This window comes from Ahaetulla prasina, chromosome 2 (genome assembly GCF_028640845.1).
Source record: "Ahaetulla prasina isolate Xishuangbanna chromosome 2, ASM2864084v1, whole genome shotgun sequence".
NCBI lineage: Eukaryota > Metazoa > Chordata > Lepidosauria > Squamata > Colubridae > Ahaetulla > Ahaetulla prasina.
The window spans coordinates 81,333,727-81,356,813 of NC_080540.1; the positions used below are offsets into that span (position 1 = coordinate 81,333,727).

At 36.1% G+C, this 23,087-nt stretch overlaps 1 protein-coding gene across 1 annotated transcript in view; it reads right to left on the reverse strand.

Moving 5' to 3' along the window:
• The window catches only part of NSD1 (nuclear receptor binding SET domain protein 1), a 78,281-nt gene that overhangs the window by 32,477 nt on the left and 22,717 nt on the right, over positions 1-23,087 (reverse strand). Inside the window, exons 2-6 of the mRNA XM_058171756.1 lie at positions 18,850-18,985; positions 10,634-10,806; positions 7,981-10,123; positions 3,028-3,149; positions 1,447-1,738 (exon numbers count right to left, since the gene is read on the reverse strand). Of these exons, the coding sequence (XP_058027739.1) occupies positions 1,447-1,738; positions 3,028-3,149; positions 7,981-10,123; positions 10,634-10,806; positions 18,850-18,985 (2,866 nt within the window). The remainder of the gene's footprint in view (positions 1-1,446; positions 1,739-3,027; positions 3,150-7,980; positions 10,124-10,633; positions 10,807-18,849; positions 18,986-23,087) is intronic.

The window sequence follows — 23,087 nt, forward strand, 5'->3', positions numbered from 1 at the left end:
TAAAATATCCCAAATTATTCAACTGCTGCTGCAACTCTGGTAATTATTGATGAATGAACTCCTTGAAGTCCAATCCCCATACCTTCCAGTTTCTCTATTATAAAATGTAAAACAAGGAAAAATGGCAATATTTCCACTTGTACAATCCACTCGTGAGCGAAGTGCTTTTATGCAAAGTCCAGTTCCAGCAATGAATCAATTAATGCCCTTGGATTGCAGAGAACTGATGTAAATTCTCTTCTACCACGTTTGACCTTAGAGAGTCACTTCCTTTCAGCCTTAGGAAAAAGGCAATGGCAAGCCACTTCTGAAAAACCTCGCCAAGAAACCTTGCAGGTTCAGGAAGCCTCCCAGAATTGGACAGGATTGAATGGGAAAAAACTCCAATAATAAATTCATTGTAAACAAATTTCATTGTATTGTTTTCATCGTTGTGTTCATTTTGGTGTTTAGATTTTTAGGGGACTTGTGTACATTAAGATTATGCTAAAGCAATGTGCAATGGAAAAAAGTTTAGGGACCCCTCCTATACAGTGGTAAACCTCTATACTCTTAATATGCTGCAAACTGAGCTCCTAAGCACTTATTTTATGGGCCTAAAGCAGGAGTGTCAAACTGGTGGCCCGCGGGCTGGATGCATCATGTGCAGGCCATGCCCACCCCAGCTCCATGAATGGGAAAAACATCACAAAACATCACATGATGGCAATGTGATGCTGCAAATTTGACACCTGTGACCTAAAGGGTCTTTACCTGTGGATTGATGGCTCTTGGGAAAAGGCAAGATGTAAGAAAAATTAAAGCCAAGTCAAACATGAAAAATTCCAGATCTGGCTGAATTCATGGTCTTCTTAACAGGTTGTTTTACCGTAACTAGTCTAACTAGCAAGTTAGAAAATAAGAATACCACAGTGATTATGCTTAGTTGAACAGAAATGCCTGGAAACAATAAAGTAGAATGCATTCCATATTCACATTAAAATGTTTTGCAATGTTCACATAATAATTAATGTAATTCTCAAAACATTACAAAAAAAAATGTTAAAAACTGACATTTTATTTCATAAGCTACAAGTCTGCAAATTGTGTTTATGCATTTTGTCAAGAGTTAAACAGCTTTTAAACATTGAAGCAGACAGAAATATATACATAAGTAATATTTGTGAACCAATAAAATTGTGAAGTAGAATGCTTCCAAGAGAATAATTTACACAATTTATAAAGGTTTTACTTTTTCGAAACCTTTAATTTTTAAATGTTTCTGGTACCTATTTTAATGTTAATTTTAACCTGGCGTGGGGTGGGATTTTTCTTTTTGTTTAAATTATGCTACTTCAATATTTGTCTGGGTGGAAAGGCAAGGTATAAATTAAATCCATCCAATAAATACTACATGCAGTATCGTAGGTTTTCAAACGGAGTTGCACAGAAAATATATCTCCATACCTGGTTTCACTATTGGTTCTTCTCCCTGTGAATGAGAATCTGGAGCAGAGGCAACAGATTCCAACACATCTGGTGAAGATAACGTCAAAACTGGCATTTCTAATCTGGGTTCCCTGGACTGGGCATCAGATTCCTCTGACAAAGGACGCTCGGCTTCAAGGACTGGAGGAGATTCTTTTGATGACGAAGCTGATGAAACCGAGTCCAAGGGCTTCTGCTCAAGAGATTTATTACATGCTTGTTTCTCAATGCTGCTTTTCTGTTTGGTTTCAGACTTTTCCAGAGAACTTGTCTATTAGCAGTGATCAACAAAAAAATAGTGGTCAGAGTAGGAATCAGTACAAATCATTACCAAAGTTATATCGGATATGACCATATTTCAGCATATTTTAGGTAGCAGTCAAGTTTACTTTCGGCTCTACTAGTGGAAGCAGTTATGCAGGTATATAATAAATTCTTCTGCTTTTTTAAAAGAAACAACAAAATAAAATTAAAATGAGAAATAACGAAGGCACAGTATTGCCTTTACTTGGTACTTCCATAACTAATATTCCTTCTCTCCCCCAATAAATTACACTGCGTGATACAGTATCATTAGGCTAGAGGATTCTCTGACTTTCTTCTGTCCATGATAACCATTAAGTGGGAATGAGGGAAGCAATAAGTTGATGGCTTTGGATCATGGAGAGCCAATAGACATTTCTAAGAATGAAGGCAAAAATTAATCATGGTGATGTTATTTGCAGAATCAAATCCCTACGTTCCTTAAGATATGTGCTTTAAAAAAAGAAGACTTATAATTTAAAAAATACAATTGGTTAATTTTACCGTTTTTGATGATGATTTTAAAAAAATATGTATTGGGGGAAAACCAGAGATATTGAAACAACTAATTAATTCTTTATTCATTCATGACCAAATGTATTCCTCTCATCCCTAATTATAATTGAAAGAATTACAGTAATCTGATTAGTTTAGAGATTAAACATGATGTATTCAAGGTAGACTGGCAAGTACTATAATACTTCTGTGAACAATTTTCTGACTGGTGATATACTCAAATCCTATTCCTTCATAGGAAACAAGCATGACACAGCAATTGTTTATTATATTAAAAAAAACTTCCTTTATAGGAGGAGTCAAATATTTGGGGGTGTTTGTGTCACTTGTTATTTACTATTCTTCCTTCCTCATTCCTACTAAAGATTGTCATTGTTTAGTGCAATTGGGACCACCAATTCACTTGTTAAGCAAAGCCATCACTAAGTGAGCTAGAGTGAGTTTATAATCTTACTTCCGCTTTTCTTTTCTTTACAGACCTGCAAAGGTTATTAAATGCAAGGACTGGTTGTAAAGTTATTTTTTCATTATTGTCCTGTGAATAGTCACTAAATGAGACAGCCACTAAATGACTACCTGTATATTCACACATTAAATAAAAACTATAGTCAGAAGAGGAAATTGCTTCTCCCCACTCTATACACTTACTCCTATTTTGAATTCTAATCCTAATTTTTTAGCCAAAAAAAAAATTAGGTTTTCCCCATTTTTCATAAATTCCTAATTTGATTCAACACCCACCTTTTGAAATGATTCCTGACTCTTTTTCTTCTTCTTTGATGCAAATATGTTGTCATATTCCTCTGCATATTCCAGAAGCCTCTTGCTTGGTTTTCTAAGGCGCTTCTTCTCTGCATTTACAACTGAGAGAAGAGAGAAACAGCTTCACAGACTTCAAAAAGGAACAATGAGGGTGGGATAGAATCTTCCATTATAAAAAAGCACCATCGTCTTCATCATCATCACAAGCTCTATTTAAAATTATTTTTATGCATCTTTGCCCTCTAAACATCAATTTCATTTCTTCAGAGGGGATTCCATCCTGCTCTCTCTTAGCCCCCAAAGCCCCACAAGTATGGAAAACAAATAGGATGCAGCCAGTAGCTTTACCATCCTGTCTTCAATGTTTGCCGTTTAGGAGATACGCTTGCTCCTGGCCAGAATCTTATATGCTATGGTATCCACAATTGCCATGCTACTGAACTCTAGCTTATAGGGTAAAAGCTTTTGATGATGATGTAGTGGCGACATAAAGAAAACAGTTGAGAATATTTGCATTAACATAAATGCCTGGTCTGATAGATGTAAGCAGTTACCTATCATATATTAAGTATTCACCTTGGCGCATCTGCTGGTAGTCTATGCTTGAGAATGGGACTGGTAGTATTTGCCATGGCTAGATCACTTACTCAGTTGCCTAACGTTAGTCATCATCTAAAAATTCTGCAGAGAAGGTGAACCCTAAACACTTTATGGATTTGCATGGATTTCAACTGACCAATGTGCTTGACAAGATAGCTTTTGAGTGCTCTCTCACCCATTCATCCCAAGGTGCCCAGTAATTTACTAAGAATTTCTGGGAAATGAAACAACAGGACCATTGGTGAAGAAAGATAGAAGTGGGCTTAAACAAACCTGGTACAAGCTCATATTTGAGTCTATCACTATAGTATAGGCTGGTGAAGTATTCTTATTTGTCTTTATTGTGCTAGCAGGCTGGGTCCCAGCAGTATTGTTCAGGATGACCCACTTCCTTTTGTGTAGCAAGAGTTGGGAAAAAAACTGCCCACAAGCTCAGAACATTTTGCCAATAAAATGCAAAATGCTCAAAACTAGATGCCAAAAGGACCGAATCAATGGAAGTAATATGGGTATGCCTCTTACAATGTTATCTATAGTGCATTTTATTCTGAGCACTCTGAGGAAATGGAGAGCATCCACATGTGAATGGAAATCCTGTCTGATCTGGTCCCTTCAGGAAGAAGGTAAGGGGTTATCAGGGAGGTAAAACCAAGGTTGGTGAAGGATTAGTATTATACTCCTTGAAGAAACACCCCTGCTCCAGGGGTGAAATGTTAAATTTGTTACTATTGGTTCTGTGGCCGTGGCTTGGTGGTGGTGGGAAGTTAATGTGACTGGGTAGGCATGGCCAACTTTTTTTTTTTAAAGCATTTTTTCTACCTCTTTGGCCGACGAAAAAAATGCTTTTAAAAGGCTCCTCTGACGATTCCAGCTGAGTTGCCTGATTGTCAGAGGCTTTGTTTTCTTTTAAAAGCATTTTTTACAACCTCTTCAGCCAAAGAGGTTGTAGAAAAAATGCTTTTAAAAGCCTCTGACGATCCTAGCTGAGCTGCACGATCATCAGAGGCTTTGTTTTCTTTTAAAAGCATTTTTTACAACCTCTTCAGCCAAAGAGGTTGTAGAAAAAATGCTTTTAAAAGCCTCTGACGATCCTAGCTGAGCTGCACGATCATCAGAGGCTTTTTTTTTTTTTTACTTTTAAAAGCATTTTTTCGGCCGGGACTTTTACTACTGGTTCTCAGAACCACACGCCGCCATCACTACCAGATCAGGTGATCCGGTCCGAACCAGAAGCATTTCACCCCCCTGCCCTGCTCATAAAGAAAACTTGATTTTGCCCATTTAGAAAACTATTATCCATTTTCAAATCTCCCAGTTCTGGGGAAGGTTGTGATAGTACTTCAAACTGAAAAGTGTCCAAAACAAATTGGATTATCTCATTCCTTTCAATCAGAATTCAGGTCTGAGCAAATAGCGGAAAGTTCATGAGATGATCTTCAATGGAATCTGGATGGGGGCGGAATTGCATCCCTCTTTACTGTTTTAGACTTCTCAGCAAAGGTCAATCCCACAGACTATGGGCCTTTCAACCATCTTAGAAGTATTGAAATTCTCCTCTCTTCCTTTAAGGTTCCTACCCAGGGTGTGCACACTGGATCAATAGGCTCCATATGAAGTAGTTGCTTCTGCAGGTATCCAACTCCCAAGCTATATGGATTTTATAAGTTAAAATCAACACTTAATTCACCTAGAAATCTACTGGTACTGTAATTAATGTTGAACCCACAAAATCAATATAATGTGCACGTAGCTACCGCCAACCACTACATTAGGTAAAAAGTGCAGAAACTTATTGTTAGGTAGGATCAGCTACTTGCAATATTACCGTATTTTTCAGAGTATAAGACGCACCGGAGTGTAAGACACAGCTTAGTTTCTGGGGAGGAAAATGGGGGGTAGGGAACCTGCCAACCAGGTATTCATCTGGCAAGCTCCTTAGTCTGGTCAGCTTCAGCACGTTAGTTTGCTGTTTTTTATCCCCTGCTTGGGAATAAAAAACAGCTTCTATAGCACAACTGATCTTTGGAGAGAGAGAAGTAATGAGAAAAGCAGGCAAACCAGGACTCGCTAGCACCTTGTTAGGGCTGAAAAAAAGCGTCACAGTTGAGAGTTGGAGGAGGCAGGCAAAGCATGATTTCTTCACTGAAAAAAAGCTTAGCACGGAGATCACTTCACTCGCTAGCGCCTCCTTAAGGCTGAAAAATAGCTTAGAAAAAGCTACATTCAGAGTATAAGAGTCAAATTGTCAGCCTCTTTTAGGAGGGAAAAAACTGTGTCTTATACTCTGAAAAATACGGTGCCTTGTTCTACTAAAACAACAGTCTATATGATGAAATTTTAAATCAAATATATCTGTCCTTCAATGCATATTGCAAGGTCAATTTTCAACATGAAGTGGAATTACTAGACTAAATCTGAAGTCATATCTGGGAGCAACCTAATTATGAGTGTGTTTAATTTACTTTTTATGAAACAGCAGGTAGAGATGCAGTTTATGATAGCAACCTCTTAACTCCTAACCTTATTCATTTATTGCACATATGTATGAATATACATTTTATACATAAAGAAGTTACAAATTAATATCTTTGGCACTACCAAATTATAACTGACCTTTATCCTGCTTTCTGCACCTTCAGATCTCAACCTACCTCCACATGACACATTACTGAAATGGGAAGATGGGTTACACCATTTTAACTTCCGGTGGAGATATTCTTTTCAATACTCCCTCAGTTAAAAACAAAGCAGAACATAAAATACATGCTACTATATGAGGAGAGGAGAGTTGTAGTTCAGCCCATTGCTTTCAGTTCTGTTTGCCTATTTGCAGAGGTTCTTCAAGTAAAGATATTCAGATAAACTATATTTAATAAATCAATTTCTCATGCATTAAATAATACTTCTCTTTCGTCATATTGATTATTATGGTCTGGCAGGACTCAAGCAACTATTTAAGATTTGGGGAACAACATAACAGGCAACCCAAGCTTGGACACGAATGATGTAAGTGAACAGTTAAAAATACAATCTACAGCCCATGGATTGAAATGATAGAGACTAGGTGTATTATCCCTGGGCTGCAAAAATTGAGGCAACACTAGATAACAGCAACGAGATTCAGAATTATTGCCACCTGCCTTTTTGAAAGACAATACGCAAGAAAGATACTTAAAGGAATGGAAAAAATGGATTGACTATATTCAACGTAGATATCAGACTAAGAGTTATCAGACTGTTTTTGAATGATTATGATGTATTATTTTTGATTGCTTTTGGGGGAAGTTAGGAATTGATGATTGTAGGGGTATAATTAAGTTGGGACGAAAAATTTTTAGCATATGTTTGTTTTATTTTTAACTATACCTTGTGCTCGTTCCGGGAAGTCGGGGGAGGGGTTGCGAAGGAGGGGAGGAGGGGAAAGGGGAAAAATTTTGTAAAACTTTTTGAATAAAAAAAAAAAAGAATTATTGCCACCTATAATGTCATCTGGGTATGTGCAGCCCAGATACAGTAGGCCTAATACAGTCCAGTCTACATCTTACACTTCTTACCACATGTAAACCAGATTTTTGTTTCTAATAAGTTTATTTATACCATTTAGTTGTGTGTAGGATTCACAACAGACACACTAAAATTCCTGCCATTTTGAACTGCTTATAGTACAGCTGGGCTTGATTCCACAACAGTTTCATTTGAAAATAATATCCTTTTGTAAAGTAAAGAAAAAAACCTAAATGTATTTCTTTTCTTATTTGGACAGTTGTTGATTTGACTTCTAAAAATTAGAAACCTAAATTAAGCTCAAAAGAAGAGAAGTGTTTGAAGGATTCAATACAACATAATATATGCCGGGCTATTCTCCTAAGATTTTCTTTCCTGTCAAAGTTAGCTTGCTTCTATATCTTTGCAACACTTAGTTCCCACAACCTACAAATGAAACAATAAGTAATTTAACAGCTGTACCACTTCAGGCACACATTTTACATGTTCCTTGTATTAACAAACAGAGAATTATCCTGGAAAATTGGATGTCAAAGAACCAAGTTCTAGTCCACCTTTTTAAAAATGATTTTTATCTACAGGATTTCACAGTAAATTCCACCTGCAACTATAGGGAATCAAACAACCCACTTGCAGTTCTTATTATAAACAAGAAAACATGACTCAGCTAAAAAGTTTTCACAAACTTTGCCTGTTTAGGAGTCTTATTTAATCACCCTGAAAAGCAAGGAGAGATCTCCACTCAATCAAAATTGTTTCGTTCAGTACCAGTCAAAGATGACCAAAATATTTCCCCTTCTGTTTTCCTAGAGCTACTGATGTGCTTACCAGCTTTAGAACTGCTTTGGTTAAAACGCTTCCATCGCTTTTTGGGTGCTACGTGGCTTACATCTTTAGACTCATCCCCCATGGAGCCTTCTCTATTCAGTCCTGTTTCCAACTCTAGGCACTCCCCATTTTCAGAGGGCCTGTAGCTCTCTTTCTTTTTACCAGATTCTGACTTCATTTTTACATGAACTAAACTGCCATCAGAGGAACTTGAAGAGTCTTCACCAGGAGAGTGTTGGATTAACTCCCAAGGTACTTTCCTTGCAAAATCTTCCTGGGTTTTGTCTAGAGATCTAGCAACTGAGCTTAGGGTAGCTCTATGCTGGTGGGACACTCTCTTTGCTGTACTGAATAAATGTTTTAATGATTTGCTCTTTGATGTTGTGTTAACTATTAGCTTAGATAGTTGCTTAGATTTTGGATAGCTGCGCCTTGCGGTGCAGTGTGTATCAGCAACAGCCATATTTGTGGGTTCCCTTTTTTTAGCACCAGGACTGATCAACTTGGTTGTGATATCATGTGAAAAAGAGGACTGACCTTCTTTGGGTTTATGGCATTCTGGTTCTTGAACACTATCTTGATTTTTTTCTATTTTAGGAGTTGCTCCCATTGTAGTCAAAGATGTCAAATCACTCGGAGTATTACTTCCAGCACTTTCACCGTTGCTAGAATTTCTATAGGAGACAATATTCTGCGAAGTCATGATCTGTTTCTCTTTTGTCTTACTGTCATGCATATCTTTCAACATCATTAATAAGGTGCTGAATTTATAATCAGGCTCAATAGGCAAGTGATTTTGCCCCGAGACAGATGAAAAGAGTAAGGGCACTGCAGTCTTGGGTGGCCCACAGTCTTTATCATTCATGGACCTATAGGATAGCTCTTTCAGTTCAGAAAGTACATGTTTCACAACAGCTGTTTCTATTTCAGCAGAATCATGAGATTTCTCTCTAGTGCTGTTTGGCAGTTTAGACCCATCAAGCTTCCCACTTTTGGCAGATGTATCTAGTTGAAACCCAGGAGCACCTTTGGTAGTAGAAAAGCAGCAGTCAGGGATACATTCGTCTTTCCTAAGAGATGATTCTGTGGTGGCAGCGGCGGCAGCAGCAGCAGATCCTTTATGTTTGCATTTTATAGTTCTGAATTGAAACTGTTTAATATCCACATGACTTGTAAACCCTTTGCTTTGGAGTGTAGTGTGCTTATCTACAATGGTAAGATTGTCCTTCCTGTAAGCAGATGCCTTCCTCTCAGCTTCAAAGGATGGCTGCTGGAATTGCTCACCTCCTGTTTCAACATTGGCATTCCTATCCAAAGAGTCTTCCAGGGGTGTCTGGTTTCTATTATTACTTTTTGAGAAAGATACAGGACGTTTAATGCTTCTTTGTCCCAAAGACAGTTCCTTTCCTGTTTTGTTTATAGAGTCACAAATTTTTAGATCTCTATATGCTGCTGCAATACTTTGGTCAAAAGGCTCTAGATCGCAGATACCATCAGAGTCCATTTCTTTTTTCCTCTCATTTCCATCATCAGTTCCAGAATATGGCTGCTGTTGTGTTGAACTGGACATGAAGCCTGAGGGGCTTTTCATTTTCTTCAAATCTATTTTGGGGGATTCAAGCTGGCAGTCTCTTTGAGAGATGTTGCATTCTGCTTTCTTAGATTTATTTTCAAATTGTCTTTCTCCAAAAGAAGACAGCAAATAGTTTTCCACAGTACATTTGGAACCTATAAGGCTTTCCGCTGCTCTGCAAAGTTCATGAGATGCCTGCTTATCTGGCATGTTTTCAGAAATTGTATTTTTAACTTTGCTCACTGGCATTTCCCCTTCACACTCTCCCTTAATGCTACATTTTTTTATTCTATTCCCCTTCCTTGCATCGGAGTTCTTCCTCATTTGTGATTTAGTGAGTAGTTTCCCTTTAACATGGGACAAATGTTTAGAATCAAATGCTAATGGTTTCAAATATCCATTCAGATGCCTGCTCTGCTCGTTTAAGGAATCCTTTTTATATGATCCCATTAAATGGACGCTATCCAATTTGCCAGAAGTCCGGATACATTTTTTCATGCCATTCTGCTTAAGATATTCAGTAGTAAGGCCGACACTGATCTCCCATTTAGCCATAAATTTCTTAGGAACCTTAAAAATAAATGAAGACAGGACAAGAGGAAATTAGAAAATAAATGCTTATATGCAAATGATAATAACACACGAAGAGATTATCATACTTGCCTTCACAAAGTTTATTTGCAATATATAACAAAATATACAACTCAGATTTGAGTGGCATTATTACATTAGGTAACTTAATGAATATTGATCCTAAATGAAACCTAATGGAATTGTTAAGAATTCCATTGGTCAGCCTGGAGTACTTCAAACTTCAAGAATCAAATTATATCAATCATTACAGCTTGAAAATGTTATGGCCATAATCAAAATAGAATAGAATAGAATAGAATTTTTAGAATAATAGAATTTTTTATTGGATGTCAGTTTAAATAAAACTGACATCCTACTAATTTCAATGAGGTATTTATACAAGTGATTTCATTCCAACTGCAATTTATGCTTCTTTGGCTGGATCCTTACTGTTATATTTCAGCAAAAAGCCTCAACACAGTATATGCATGAGAACAAGAGATTTACCTTGTGCCTGTAACCTTTCTCTTTTTGTTTGCCTCTTCTCCGAAGGACAGGAAGTTCTTCAAACTGATGTCTTCCTTCAAAAATCACAATAGATTTTCCTACTACCCAGGCTCTTTCAGATGGATCACCCAATACTTCCACATAATACTCTCGGTATGGCTTGCGGTTAGTAACTATTGAAATAAAATTAGCTATATTTACATTTTGTACTAAGTTCAGAAAAGAACGGCCTGAAACTGTCAATTTAGGATTAGCAAATGGAGCCTAAAATAAGTTACTGAAACACACGTTTACTTTATTATAGGAGAGTCCTTTGCATGTTTTCCGTCAGCTTTCTTTTAGAATCAAGAGCTCAAGGGATATACATTAGATTTTCAAATTTACATCCCCAGAACATTTCATGACCAGTAGGAATGTTCTTTTCTGCCTGTGATTTTATTTATTAAATTTATTGTTTATTTATTAAATAAATGTATATGGCCACCTAACTCCTAATTGTTGTAGTCGGCTTGGAGTCACCTCACAGCAAGATGGGCAGCAAACAAATTTAATAAATAAATAAATAAAACTCAGGTACAATGACACTAGGTAATTTACAAGATTAAAATGTCACAACGTAAGAACCCACAACCCCCACCCCCACCCCATGTATGATGTAAGAAACCATATCACCCTCCGTATATTTAAAGGTGTGTTTCAGTAAACTTCACCATTCTCAGCACATTTTGATACCTTTCATACCTAGTGGCATCAAAGTTCACTATTAAAAGAAGTAAACCAAACAAATAAGCCTTTCTTTCTTTAAATATCCTAAGAATTGCTCCAAAGCAATCCCAATGTTGCTAGAGGCTTAATTTTAATAGGAGCTGAGGAGGGGGAGTGGCCAGCATTGATGCGGGATGGCGGATCCCGGTGCTCCGGAGAAAACCTTGATATCTCAGCCGTTTGGGGGTCCTCTATGGGTCATAGCTGTCTTGTAGAGACTGCGAAGAAGGGAGGCACAGACCAGTACGAACAGGGAAGTTGCAAATTCCCTGGAGTGCCGGCATTAGCCTCCGATCCAACGGCATGGGAAGACAGCCATTAGGAGCTGTCAAAAGCTGGGGCGGCCACACAAAAAGACTTGAGCAGGAGCGGTGATTGAATGGAGTATTGTTACCGGATGAGTGATTGGCCAACTCACAGGTAAGAAGAAAATTTTTCAAAGCTTAAAAGGAGTTTCAACTTGAAATTAGCGGCTAATTGGCACACGGAAATATAAAGCGAAGGAAACAAAAAGCAAAGCGGAATTTTGAGATTAAAGCCCTGAAAAGAAACTTTCCATCTGGGTTTAAAATTGGACTTGGAAAAAATTAAAAATAATAAAAGGAAAAGAAAATTGAAGAAAAACATCTTTTGCTAACAAAAGAATTGAGGAACAGGAAGTAATTATCTTTGTGGATTAAAAAGTGACATTTTTTTGGCGAGGAACTTGTGAATTGGAGAGAGACATCTGCTGGAGGAAAGAAAGTATTGCATCAGTTAGACTAACGTGGGAAAGTCAGGAGGAGGATTTGTTCAAACAGCTGCAGCGCGATTTTTAAAAAAGGGGAGTGGAAACAACAAAGACTTCAATTGGAACAGTTTAAAGGAACATCTGAATTGGATATTTTCTGGAAATAAAAAAGAAAAGAAAAAAGGGACATTACATGTACTTGAATTTGAACTATATATAAGTTAAAATAATAAATTTGAAAAGCTTTTCTCCTTAAATTGAGAACATGGAGAGTTGGGAGGATGAGTATGAGGAACTAAGGGAAATGTTTCAAATGGTACAAGAATCTCTTAAGGGGAAACAAGGAAGCAGAAGAGTGGTTAAAATGTAAAAAAATAACTATGTGGGAGAAGCAAGAGGAACAAGAATACAATGCTGAAAAGGAAATAACTGAAGACAATTATATAGATGAAGACAGAAACATAGATGATTACACTGGGATTGACAGTGAAAAAATGGATAGGGGAAAGTATATTTTAAAAAAGAAGAGAAAAGAAGGCAATGGGAAAAGATTAAGGGGGGGAAGTTAAAAGGGTGGAAAAAATAAATGATTACACTTGGATTAACAGTGACAGAGTTAAATTAGAGAGTATCTCTCAAGGAAGAAGAGAAGAGGAGGAAATGGGGAAAGATTGAGGGGAAAAAATCAAAAGAGTAAAAAGTAGAGAAAGGATGTGGAAAGGAAGATATAAGAAAGAGAAGAAAAAGAAAATAAGAGAATGGGAGAAAGGAAGGAAAATATTAAAAAATGGAAGTTTGGAGAGTCTGAAGGAAAATGATTTAAAAGGAGAAGAAAAATGAATAGTAAAAAAGAAATTAAAATAGATGTAGAAAGTGTATGTAAGAAGTAAATTAGAAGAAATATATAGATTATTGTAAAGGAAGTAGATGAAATGTGAAAGATACAATGGGATATATGTTTTATTTTTTGAGGATGCATGGAATTGGAAAGAATTATAGGATGGTAAAGAAATAAATTTTAAATATAGAAAAGAATAAAGAAATTAATTGACATTAAGATACAAAATTGAAAAGAAGTAAAGAAGAAATATATTGTTTAAGAGAAATAGTCCAATAGATAAAATGTGAAATATAGTGAGATGGAAAATGGAATAAAACTGAAATGTTAGTAAATCTTTCATTAAATCTTAATGAAAGAGAAAAATAATTATTGTTGAACTGGGAATAAGAATTTAAAGAAATAAGAGATGGAAGGTTGTACTTAATAAAGGGTTGTACTTAATAAAGCAATAGAACAAGATGAAAATGTTAATAACTAAAATATGAGGGGAATTCTGAGAAATAGACTCAATAAATGGGAAACCGGGGTTGTCTGGACACCATAGCGGAAAATATTGAAATTAAAATGAATACAGCAATAGAGAGAGATAAAAAGGAGGAGAGAGGTGGAAAAAGGGAGAAGGAGAGAGAAAGAAAGAAGAAAGGGAGAGGAGAGGAAGAAAGGGAGGGAAAATAAGAGTAGGAGAGAAGGTTGGAGTGGAAGGAAGAACAGAGGAGGGGGAAAGGAAGGGGATGTAGAGAAGGAGTAGGAGAGGAGAGAAGAAAGTAAGAAGGTTAAAAGAAGGAAGGGAGAGGATAAGAAAGGGAAGAAAGATTGCTGTAAAATGGAAAAGATGAAATGGAAGAAAGACAACCCCGAACACATTTGAATACATCAGGATAAAAATTGAATTAGCTAAAAAACAATGAAAGAGAATATATGTTAGTAAAAATGCAGAAATTTGAACTTGAGGGCGAAAGAAGATGTGGTTTACATAAATGTGCATAGAAGCATTAAGTTTGTGATTAAAATATGGTAAAAGGATATTTGGGCAGAAATTGTAACTGAGTAAAATATATTTGGATATGTTAAGTTAAGGTTTATAAGATATGGTCTGGCCAATATTCTGTTCATAAACAATGTGTGTGTTTTTGTGTGGGGGAATCAATAAAAATTGATTTATTTTTTTTAATAGGAGCTGCTTATTTCTAAAATTAAAAGAGCCAATCTGACGTAGTGCTTAAGGTACTTGCCTAAAAACAGGAGGCTGAGAGCTCTAGTTTTGCTTTAGGCATGAAAGCCAGCTGGGTGACTTTAGGCCAGTCACTTTCAATCCCACCCACATCATATGGCGTGTTGTTATGGAGAAAATGTTGGAGGAAGGAATAGTGCATGTGTTTGCCGCCTTGAGTTATTTGTAAAATAATAAAGGCAGAATAGAAATCTAATAAATAAATGTATCTCTACAGATACTGCTTTATTTATGAGCAAGATGCAGTCAGTCTATTCGTTCACAGGTTATCTGAGCTTCCTTTTTCTCCATATTAAGCTTCAACTGCCCTTATTAGCCAGAAGTGGTGAATCCAATGAAGGGTCAGAAATTGCTGAACCACAATTCCTGGCCCACAACATGGCCAATGACACAGACTACAGAGCAGTATTCATCAACATTGGTGGATCTCCAATTTCTACATGCAGCATAGCAAACCATTTTGGGGACAGGAGGCAAGATAAAATTAACCCTTTTCTCCTTGTCCACCAAATGACTTAGAAAACTGCTCTTTCCTCGTAGCCATTCTTTTTTTAAAAAAAATCTTCAAATTGGTGAATGTGTGTGGGGAGAGGAAAGTTTGGAAAAAAAAACAAGCTGCACTTGGAATTAAACCATCCATCCCCAGGAGACTATCCTTCTCACTCCCCTTTTCATTATTATTAGATGGCTATACTGTATGTCTTCTTCTCTCTTCTTCCTAGCATTATTCTCTAACAACACTTAACTAGGAGTAAAGAGGTAACTTTCCCCCTATCTCCTTTACTCCAATACAGGTACTCCTCAACTTAAAGATCAGAATTGGGACTGGAAATTCTGCTGCTAAGCAATGATGTTGTTATGAGCTTGGTTGTTTTCTTGAAGACATTACCCAAATGAAGTCCCAAAGGTGCTTCCTCCAAAAGGCAAGTGGACTTTGTTTTTTTTCTTTGAAAACATTTCACTGTTTTCTGGAGAACTGAGGAAGCTTCTTGAATGAGAAGTGAAATGTTTTCAAAGAAAAAACCCCCAAGAAAATCCAGTTGCCTTTTGGAGAAAGCACTTTTGGGACAACCATGACCTGGATGATTGAGAATCTCCATAGACATTTACCCAAATGAAGGTAAAATCGTTAGTGATGTTCATCATTTGCACTGATGATGTTACCTAGTTTGGGTAATGAAACATCTGCAAGGAAACAGCCAAGCTCAGAGAGCATCTAGAACCCTTCATTTCAACCCTTAGCTATAAGGTGGTTGTTAAATGAATCATGCCCGATTTTATAACCTTTTTTTCTACAGTTAATGAATCACCTCATTGGTTAAGTGAATCACATGATCATTAAGCAAATCTGGCTTCCCTCACTGATTTTGCTTGTCAGAAGCCAGCTGGGAAGGTCACAAATATCAATCATGGGATACTGCAATTTTTATAAACACATGCTATCTGCCAAGTACTCAAATTTTGATCATATGACCGTAGGGATACTATAATGGTTGCAAGTGTGAGAACCTGTCATAAGTTGCTTTTTTTATAGTTCAATTGTAACATCAAACAGTTGCTAAACAAATAGTTGAGGGCTATACATATTCTGTACTGCAATTATTTTTTAAAATATCCCCGTAACTAAGATTGTTCTGCTGCCTCCTTCTATTGTAAACTTTATTTTTAAAGATATGCACTTTAAAAATGCCTTAGTAGTTGCATTTGAAGAATCCTTAAGAATTGAAAAAAATATTTTGCATAGGATTATAGTTATAAAAATCTTCACATGCATTTTTTAAAAAAATAAATCCAATGCATAAACAGCTAGCTTCAAAATAGGCCAGTTTAGAATTTTGCTGCATGACTGCATTCATATGGATAATCGTCAGGAAGATCAACATATTCCATTCAAGAATATTCTGATCTTAAAACAGTCATTTGAAATACAAAATAATAGAATTGGAATGGACCAGTGGTGGGTCGCTCCCGGTTCTGCCCAGTTCTATAGAACTGGTAGTAAAAATGGTGGGAGGATCCACCCACCCGCACATCATAATTGACTATCTGCGCATGCGCGGAAGCGAGCACACATGAGCTAAGCGATCCGGTAGTAAAGGTAAGTAGAACCCACCCCTGGAATGGACCTTTGTAGGTCATCTAGTTCAACTCCCTGCTCAAGCAGGAGACCCTATACCATTTTAGACAAGTCGCAGTCCAGTCTCTTCTTGAAAGTCTCCTTCTGAAGGCAAGCTGTTCCACTGGTTAATTATTCTGTCAGAAAATTTCTCCTTATTTCTAGGTTGAACCTCTCATTGATTAGTTTCCATCCATTCTTCCTTGTCTGGCCTTCGGGTGCTTTGGAAATTTGTACTGTCCTGAACTTGACCCACACTCAAAACAATGTACTCATTGTACTCCACTCACTATGTAACAAATATTCTGTACTTCCCTTCTCCCCATTAAGAAAATCTCACTCAGGGACTTCCAGCTGACATTGCGGTGATATCAGATACAGGGACCGGGTCTCTGTGTTCCCTGTGATGAGTTCTCCATCTGTGGGCTCTGAGAGGAGCCAAAACCACCTTGTAGGAGTGGAAAAGCTAAGGAGGGACACCCTAAGAGGTTGCAGTAGAGATTGCAAACTCTCCTGCTGAACCCTGGCTTTTTCCCCTCTACACCATGGCAAGGAGAAGAGGCAGCCTAAAGAAGGCTGCCATGAAGCTGGGACAGTCAAGGAACTCCTAAGAACTGTAATGGAGCAGTGCTGGTGAACAGTGTTTGGAATTGGATGAGAAGAATCTTTTTTTATTTAAAATTTAACCCCAAAAGAATATCCATGAAAAGAGAGGCTTTTTAAAAGCAGCAATTTAACATTTTGGGAAGAATTTCAAAATTGAAAGAAAAAAAATCAAAGGGAGAAAGACAAAAACCTTTAAAAATACAGAAAATTGGATTTTTAAAGTGAACAGGCGTTGTTTTGGATAGGCATTTCAAAATGCTGGAACTATTTACTTAAACTAACATCTTTATATTTGAACTGATACCATTAAAATTGGATAAAACTGGTTAATATTGAAATTTGACTTAAAAGTGCCACCTGCTGACAAAAGGACAGCATAACCAATTCTCAAAATCCTGGAAATACTTGGCTATTGGAGATTTAAATGTGAGAATAAGAAAGACATTATTAAAATGACCCCTGAAGGCTACAATACAAGACTGAATTTATAGAGAGACTTATGAAGATTCGGGGGGGGGGGGGGATTGGGACTATCCAGAGGAACAGGTTGATCAGCTTTGGGATATAAAGATTTATGAATATTGAACTTTTTGAGAAGTGACTTTAGGTTTGAATATATGGTTTTTGGATTACTGGACAAAAGAGGAATAAAATAAAACTAAACGAGATGCTTCACCAGGAAGAAATGAGTGGAATTTGGGAAGAAACAGGATTGTTAATTAAAGGTATTAAGGATACTTTGACAAGAAAATACAAGGAGATTATGAATAAAATGCAGAGCATAGATGGACAGCTGGAAAACATGATACAAAGGACAAGGAGTGATCAAGACGTCCAGGAAGAGGAGGAGCCAATTGAAAGAATAGATGAAAAAACAGAATGGATAAACTAACAAATAAAACAAGATGACAGAAAGGAGGTAACTGATGAAATAAGCCAAGAGGAGAGTATTTTAAGGGAATTAAAAAAGGAACTGGAGTTGCAGGAATACTTTTTGGGAAGAGAAATAGGGGCAAGAATAGATATTTTGAAAATTAGACAATGGAAAAGGGCAGAGAAGGGAGAAATGCTTAAAATGATTGGTCAAGATGTGGAAGCAGATGGAGGTAAAGATTCAAGATTTAGGAGGCAAGCTAAGAAATGACCAATCAAAGCTTTAAAGCGGGCAAGAGACAATAGATATAAAGGGAATATTTTTAAATATAATAGTGGCATAATTAAAAGTTAGAATAGGGATGGAAACTAGAGAGAGGGGGATTAATGGAATACACATTTTCATATAATAAGGTGAAGTAATAATAAGAGGAGAAATCAGAACCTGAATGATGGTATTATTAAGTATGCTTGAATAATATGGTGATTGGCATAAAAATAACATATTGAAATATTGAATAATTAAATAATGGTAGATTATAACAACATAAATATGTGTATTATTATTCCATATAAGCTTGTTCAATATAACAAATATGATTAATATTATTTGTATTAAAAGGAATGACACTCAGAATATGGTAATTGCATAAAAATAACATATTGAAATATTGAATAACTAAATAATGAAATATTATAATTCAACATAAATAGGTGTATTATTACCAGAACTGTATAAGCTTGTCACATGTAGTAAATATGATTATTATTATTTTGTTTGTATTAAAATGTATGACACTCAGGTGCCACACTCTTCACACATTGATATGTTTGTAAAAAAATAAAAAACTTGGAAAAAAGAAAAGAAAATCTCAATAATTACAAAGATGATTAGTTTAGGACTAGCTTAAGAATGTCATTTCTATTTCTTCCCTATCAATTGATCATGATTAATCTATACAATGCAAATGAATCATTTACAAAATGTTACATGTACTTAATGATTTTCAGTAACAAAACTCAAAACTTATATAATGCAGGTTGAGTAGATTACCTTTCATTTTTGAATGAGTATCTAATACAGGATCATGACAAATTTTACAGGGCCACCAAGGACGTCTGTTGAACTTGGCCCATACAAGATCTCCAGCTTCATATTTCACTGGAGCAGGTTTCTTCTTGGTTCGACCCTTTGAAGTAAAACAAGAAATCACAATACATCAGTTGCTGAATTAGTTCTCATCCTTCCTCACTGTAAAAGTGCACCACATGAATTGGAAATTAAAATAGTCAAAAGAGTGTTTCACTTCAAGGCAAACCTGATTGCAAAAGTTTGTATAAAGTTAATGTTTTGAGCATTTATAAATCATACATTGCAAGATTTTGAAAATCAAAGAAAAGAAGAAGAAAATCAAAAAAGGCACCAATATTGATATTTGGTAAATAAATTTATCAACTTTAAAATCTGTGAAAGAACCCTAACTAGTATTTCTGCTCTCTCCTCACCAGAGGAAAGAACTCTGGTCTTAACCATGATATTGCCAATAAAAATGGGGAAAGGAATTTATATTACTAACACAAAATATTTGAACACTGAGATTCTTTGTACTTTGTTAGGGCTCTATTAGTAGCATCTTTCTTAAGGCAAATAAAACTGTTAGAAAAACAACTTTTATTAGCATGAAAGGAAGAACTAGGATCCAGATTCTGCTTTTTTACGGTAGTAAGTCTTTCCCCTCACCATAGATCACAGCACACACAAACCAGAATGCAGTTCAAGTATTACAAATTTGCCACAACAGTTTTGTAAAGGGAGGTAGCAAAATGGCAGACATCCAAAATAATCTACCCAAGCCTAAATTTCTTCCACTTAAACATACCATGATCAACAGCATTTTCCTTTGGGAAACTAAGGATATTGCTATGAAGAATTCACAGGCATTCAATACATTAAATTCAGCATAAGTGCAACACATGCAAAGAAATACATTTAAATTTGTTTGTTGCCCATCCTGCTGCAAGGCCCATAGTGTTGATATAGATTTTTTTTTACCATTTTAGCCTTATCTCATATATTCACCCATCCAAAAAGTAATGAATTCAACGTTATTTGCTTCTGAGATGTGCACATGATTGCACTGTTCAGTAATCTCAACAGTTTCCATCTTAACCTACTAAACTAGTGGTGGTGTTTTTCTGTTAAATTAGATGCTCAATCTAAATATGCAACCTTTTTTATAACGTAATTTCCTCCCCTCCCTGGACTGTTCCTGGATTTTCCCCCCCAGTATTCTATTCTACTCTCCTTTACACTGGCCCAATTGGTATATTACCTATTATGGTGAATTGGTAGAAATAATTCTCCCATACAAAAGCCATGCTTGTTTCTACTCAGACATGGAGATAGAATCTATTTCACACGTGCTGTTAAAATATCCCACTTACTTTTCCCAGTTGCTATCCACTTAATATTGTCACTGTGACCAGAATATCATTATCCTTCTTTTGGGTGCCCACTTTTAAACAAACTTCTTAAGAAAGTTGCAACATTTTTATCCAACAGCTATAGCTCTTAGAAACTGATTCCTTCCAAATTCTATTGTTAGCTGTTCATTATCTCAGGATTTTCTTTCTTTTCTTTTATTATATTTATTGTGGGATTGGGTCAATTTTCTGGGTTTGATCTTGGGCCGCAAACAATAAACTTTGAACTTTAATCATTATTTTAGGATATTACCATAAGACCATGATTATTTGCATAATTGCAGAGAAATTATATAGGGAAAAAGGAATGTTATGCATCTGAAGCAGGAATAATGCTACATTTTCTGAAGAGGTATAAAACAAGAGTCCATTGGAGTTGGGTGACCAATGAATGTAAAATAATAATAGAAAAAATAGCAATAAGCCCCTGTACTTACTAGGTAAAATTATTCCCAGGGTCCAACTTTATTACCACAAGACTGTCCACTACTACTCCCTCCTTGTTTTCTACTACTAAGGAACATTATTTTTTGCATAAGACTAAAGAGATTTCTATACAATCAGACTTCCTATTTTCAGGAATAATCTATTTGTTTACTTCTTCTTAATTCCAGAAACCTCAGAAGCCATTTTATATTAACCGTATCAGGACAGTATTATGTGCAGCCTCTGCCTCTAACTAGACTTCATTTGCAGACACTGACTTCAAGCTTTTTGCCTTCTTCTTTCCTTCTCCAACTTTGAAATTTTGTGTGCCATGGAAGAGATCAAAATATTTCTAAAGTCTGTTTATATGTCCTTGGGCTTAATAGCCACAAAGCAGAGATTGGAATGTAAAAGAACAAATTATCCTAAATTTGAAAAGAATTTGTGCTTCAAATAAATAAGCAAAATCTGAATTAGAAAATGAGACCGTATATCCTGTTTGCAGTAAGCATGGGAAACTATTGTGGCTTCCAGAATGAAGAATTAAGAGGTATCAGAATCCCTCACCAATGGTCAAGGTTGACTCTAGCAACCAGAAGATGCCTTTGATCAATATCTGGAGAAATAGACATCTTCCCTTTTGCCTTACATAATATATTTTCTATATTTATGACCAGGCTTATATATAATTATTTCAACATAAGGATTTTGGGTTTTTTACTGGGGAATCCTAGCACATAGTAATTGCTAGTCTGGAGTTTATTTGTTGAAAAGCATTAGAAAAATAATTCACCAAAATTGGCATATTATGCAACCTCTGTCAGCATGTACATACATTTTAATTATTGTTTACAAGTTCACAAGCATTACTGGCAATCTTCTTCTTCCTACTCACATATCAAAGGAAGATTCTTGCTTTCAATTCTAGACATTTCCTCGGTTAAGGATGTTCATTTGACTCCATTGTTAGGACTGTGTAAATATACAGTTACTGTCTGCCCCCAATGCACAGTTTTATAAACCATTCATTGGACAACAAGAAAAATCAGTCTCTGCTCTTGCTTGGTAGGACAGAAAAAAGAAAAATTACAAATATTGGATATTCCTAGTGGAACGAAGGAAAATTTTGGAACAGGAAATACCATCTAAGGAATGACTATAGCAGGCATAACACATTTGAGCTAATATATGCTAGTATGATCTGATACATTTGTGTAAAAGAATTAAAAAATTAAGAACTAAGATCTTAAAGCAAAATCAGATGTAAGATATAGCATATGTCAGGAATAAGATAAAATATGTCTTGAGAAAGACCCTTTTGGGCTTTATCATGTAGATCAATACTTAATTCTTTTGGAAGATTATTTTAAATCAAACAGACTGATAAAATGTTATTTCAACATCAAACTTTCTGTACTTAGATTGTATCTGCATACAATAGCACCACAGAAACTAAATGTAAGTCTGAATTTTCTTAGACACAGAATTTAATAATAATAAAATTAATTCTATATAGAAGTAGGATCTGTCCCATGTAGATGAATTGCAACTTTTCCTATGACTCCCACCACATTTATTTCTGCACCATATCCTTTGTGCAGCTGTCTGGATTCTGTTCTCTTTAGGTTTCATATACCCATTCCTAAAAACTATACAGTATATTCCTCGTGAGACCAGCATGCAGGAAAATTCATATATAAAGTTAAAAAAATGACTTTACATCATAAGGACTGAACATAATGGCCTAGTTTGCAAAGATTCTCATAATATACTAAGTAAAACATTAAAGTCAACTCTATCATGGCTTTGCATAACCCTGTCATTATAGTTTAGCTTCATGAGCAAATTCAGCTAACATGGCTTATTCAAGAAACCATTGTTACAAATCTTGATTTCAAGTATTTATGAAATAGCAATGTTTGCATAATTATGCATACAATATTTCCGGGAATATGTTTGCTTTTGGTGCGTGCACACACACACACATATACACACACATGTACGTTTGTGTTTGCATGTGTATATATACATGCATACATTCATACATATGAGAGAGATAATTAGCCTTTGTCATATACCATTGACGGTACTTGCCTATTTTGGCTTGGTGATATATGTGAATGTACCGTATATACTCGAGTATAAGCCGAGTTTTTCAGCACGTTTTTTGTGCTGAAAAACGTCCCCTCGGCTTATACTCGAGTATATACGGCTTATACTCGAGTTTGTTTTTTTTTTCTTTTTTTCACATTATACCGGATGGTGCAAACTTGGCGGGCTTTTGCATTAGCGCGGGGAAGCCCTGCCGGTGCAGTGAGAGGGCGGGGCGGGGGAGCCGCCAGCCTTCTCGGCTGAGGGAGGGAGGCTTTCCCTGACCGGTAG